The sequence below is a fragment of the Entamoeba invadens genome (assembly GCF_000330505.1).
Source record: "Entamoeba invadens IP1 unplaced genomic scaffold scaff_1105074725955, whole genome shotgun sequence".
Taxonomy (NCBI): Eukaryota; Evosea; order Mastigamoebida; family Endamoebidae; genus Entamoeba; species Entamoeba invadens.
This window is the reverse complement of record NW_004191857.1, coordinates 140981-145020: the sequence shown is the minus strand read 5'-3', so window position 1 is coordinate 145020 and position 4040 is coordinate 140981. Positions and strand designations below refer to the sequence as shown.

The 4040-nt window shown below is 31.3% G+C and overlaps 1 protein-coding gene across 1 annotated transcript; it reads left to right on the top strand.

The window, feature by feature from the left end:
- Window positions 1-2883: 2883 nt before the first annotated feature.
- Window positions 2884-3957, top strand: EIN_112610 (leucine rich repeat containing protein BspA family protein; the record flags this gene model as incomplete). Its single annotated transcript, XM_004185545.1, has 1 exon — window positions 2884-3957. A coding segment is annotated over one exon (1074 nt), but the record flags the coding sequence as incomplete, so codon positions are not given.
- Window positions 3958-4040: the final 83 nt, after the last annotated feature.

Sequence of the window (4040 nt, the reverse complement as noted above, 5' to 3'; positions counted from 1 at the left end):
AATAGCAAACTCTTAATTGGGAAAGAATCTGAATTCAACACAACGACATATTCGAACCTTTTGATTAGTCGAGAAGCTTACATGAAATATGACGACAATTTTAACGAGTTATATTTTTTTGATTTGTTTATAAATAACAATATTAAACAACTTTGTATAAATTTCACTAATGAGTACGGAAAACAAATGAGTATTTATAATAACATTAGAAATGATGTGGAATCAGATAAAATTGAATGGAAAGATATTTCAATTGAAGAATTTAACGCATTTCTTGCAGTAACAATAATACAAGGACAATTCAAAGATAATAAAATTGCACTTGATGCGTTGTGGCAAAGTGAAAAATCAAGTATATTATATAAAGCACCAATATCTTTAAAGAAATACAAACTCATCAAAAAATATTTGAGATTTGATGATGGTGCGTATTTAAGAGAAATTGCAAGAATCGAGTTTAAAAGTGATACTGATGACATTTCCCAAGATTCTGAAGATGTATTAGAAGAAGATCACCAAGAAGAACAAGAGATATCACCGGTTACAAGAACATCTACCCCAGAAGTAGATTTGGACTTTAATTGTGATTTTGTCACAACACAAAGCCAAACAATTGAAGATGGCAATACATCTATGTGTTCTTTACAACAAACTGCTAGTTTTCAAGTACCAATATCAACACAACGTATCACGAATACCAGAACCACTCAACTCAGAATGCTTCCTTCACATATGCTTCGACACGACCAACGCCCCATGACATCTCAAATCGTTTCACAACAACAGACACCAACAAGACATATTACTAACTTAACCACACAACTTGGATTACAACCAATAAGACCACTTGTGTATCCTTTGCCTTTTCAACAAGTAGTCGGTTCAACTTCAACAGTCCCTATAAGAAACACGAGTTCATTAGATCCAATTATAAGAATTCAACATATAAATAACACCAATGTGGTAGACACTATAACACAAGACAGTGATACAAATAAATATGAAATATCAAATCCTGCAAACTCTATTTATCCAGAAGATAAAAACGACTCGGATAACTTTTCATATATTAAAATAATATATGATGCATTCAATGAAAATTTGGTCAGTATTTATCCAGAACTTTACCGTTGTAGTTCTGAATTATCAATTGATGAAAATTTATACAATTATTATGGTAATTATTGTAACAAAACTTTCATGCCATCGAAGCCGGGTAAATATGGTATGAATTTTTTTTGTTGGCAGACTCTACAACCAACCTTGTTTTAAATTCGTTTTTTTATAGAGGATCAAACAATGGAGAACCTGTACGTGATATCGGAGGACTTGTCGTGATTGAATTACTTAAAAAATTACAAGTCAAACATCCAATTGAATCAACGCTAAATGTTGATAGGTTTTTTACAAGTGAAAAGTTGTGCACAAAACTTCTTGAATATGACATTTATTAAAATGGAACAGTCAACATGAACAGGAAATTTGTGCCAAGTGAATCAAAATTACACATTACAAAGTCTCGAAAAGGTTGTAAACCTTCTCAAATCAAACAAAAGGTACTTGAGAAGATGATATATATAAAAGGAAGTATACAAACCATTCGGTTGGTTTCTTTTGTAGAAAAGAATAGGAATGTTATTCTTTTAACATCGGTTACATCTCACCAAGAATCTGTAGTTAAAAAAGTACCGACCACTCTGAAACGGGAAAGTTCCAATCGATCCTTAGGTACAACAAATACATGTGTGGAGTAGACCAAGCAGACCAAAGTATGAAGAGTCATTGTTGTAAGCGTCCCTCAAGACGTTGGCCTTTGGCTTTTTTCTATCACATTATTGATTTGGCTCTCCATAATAGTTACATTCTGTTTGTACTTAACAAATGTGGAGACAATGGTGTAAGTAATATTGACAAAATGAAAAAGAAGTATCCAAAGTGGAATTTTGTCATAACACTTTCCAAACTTCTCTGAAAAGATAACGCCATCAATAGATTGCGAAAGACAAATTGTTATTCAACTAGACAAGCTATAGTTGAGTATCTTAATATTGATAAAGAAATATTTTCAATGACAGAACAAAGCGCGATTGTTGAAAAAATAAAGAAAAAAAACAAAAAAGGAAGATCTGAATGCAGAATTTGTCTGGATTTAAAAGAACATGGAGTATCGGCAAGCAACTTTAAGAGAAGATGTCGCAAGTGTGATAAACATGTGTGTTCTTTTCATTATCAATGGGTTTGTGACAACTGTTCTAATATAACAAACTTGGATTTGTTAAAAGAAATAAGGGAATGGAGAAAAAAATAATTGCAAATCGGAATGAGGTAAAATAGTTGATGACAAGTAAGTAAAGTAATCATAATAAGTATTATTTTTTTAGTTTTATTTTTTTTGTTGACTTTTTTGTTGATTTTTAGTTGATTTTTTTGTGGTATTTTTTATTGTATTTTGCTTTTTTGTTTTTTTATTTACAAAACATGTTTTTTGGTATTTATTTTGAATTTATTCTTGATTATTTTATTATGATTATTTCTGTTTGTTATTACTGGTTTAATGTGTTTTTCGGGGATATTCACCTAATATTTAATCCAAATTATTTAAATAGTTTTGGGACATATTTTTTAAAAACTGTAAAAAAGAGAAGTGTTGGGTTGTTGGCGAGTTAAAATTATTAATTTGGTTTAGAAAAAACTAAAAATATAACATAAAATGATTGTTCGTTATATCGGTAATACAAAAAAATAAATGCCAAAAAAATGGAATAAATAAACAAAGAAATAGAAAAATAAAATAAAGCAAATCCGATAAAACAATCAAGAAATTAAGAAAGAAATAGAAATATTAAAAATTATTGAAAACTCCAAAATTTACAAATAAGACATATGAGTCAACTTGATAGCTACAGTTTAATGATTGTAACAAAATATTTTAATACTATAGAAGACTTTATTAATGTCGAGTTTGTCAATAAAAAGTTTCGCTTTAATTTAGATAAATTCCATTTCAACCCTATAAGGTTAACAAAGAAGACTTTGAAGTATTTTTCTCATATAGAAACACTGAACGTGTGGTCTAAAGACGATGAACATTTTGGGAACAATGTTATTTGTACGATCGACTTATCAAGTAACTTCACAATAAAAAGTGCAGACATTCCACAAATCAAAATAAGGCACTTGGAATTTTCTCAAAACACCACAAACACAATTTTTAGCGACAAAGACGCAACAGAAGAACTCACCAACACAGCCGAAAAAGTAGAAAAAAAAGAAGAAGTCGAACAATCAAAAAATTCAAATCAACACAAAAATAATTCTGATGGTAAATATCTTCAAATACAAAATTTTGAATGCGAGAAGAAGACAATTTTCAAATCGCACTTTCCAGCGCAAAAAAGTCGAAAAAGTCCACATCTTAATGAATTCCAAAACTTGCAATTCACTTCAAACGAACACACAAACGCCACGCAAAACATTCAAAACATCGAAAAAACAGACAGACAACGTTTTTTCTGTGTTATTTTTTGGTACCCTGTCTCGTATTCAACCACACGGAAATACACAAACGAGAACTACATTTTCAAGTCAGTGGTGTACACTTCAGACAACAAGAAAGTGTACGGATCAACAATTCCAACAAACGTCACTATTCTTGGCAAAGAATGTTTTGCGAAAAGTCCGAATACATCGCTTGTAGTACCAGATAGAGTCTATTTTCTCTCAGAATTCTGCTTTTTGGATTGCAACAACTTGCGTGAAATTGTCCTTCCAAAGTCACTTTCTTTCATCAGCAAAAGCGCGTTTTATAATTGCACTTCACTCACTGAAATTACAGTCCCCCCACGGGTCTCGTCAATTTCTGATTACACGTTTTACTCGTGCGAGTCGTTGCAAATATTTACAGTGCCAGAGCAAGTGACGTCGATTGGGAATTACGCGTTCAGTTGTTGTTATAATGTTACGTCCATCTCACTGCCTACAACACTTAAAACACTGGGGAATGAGTGCTTCTCAAATTGTTATCATCTTGAACACCTTGA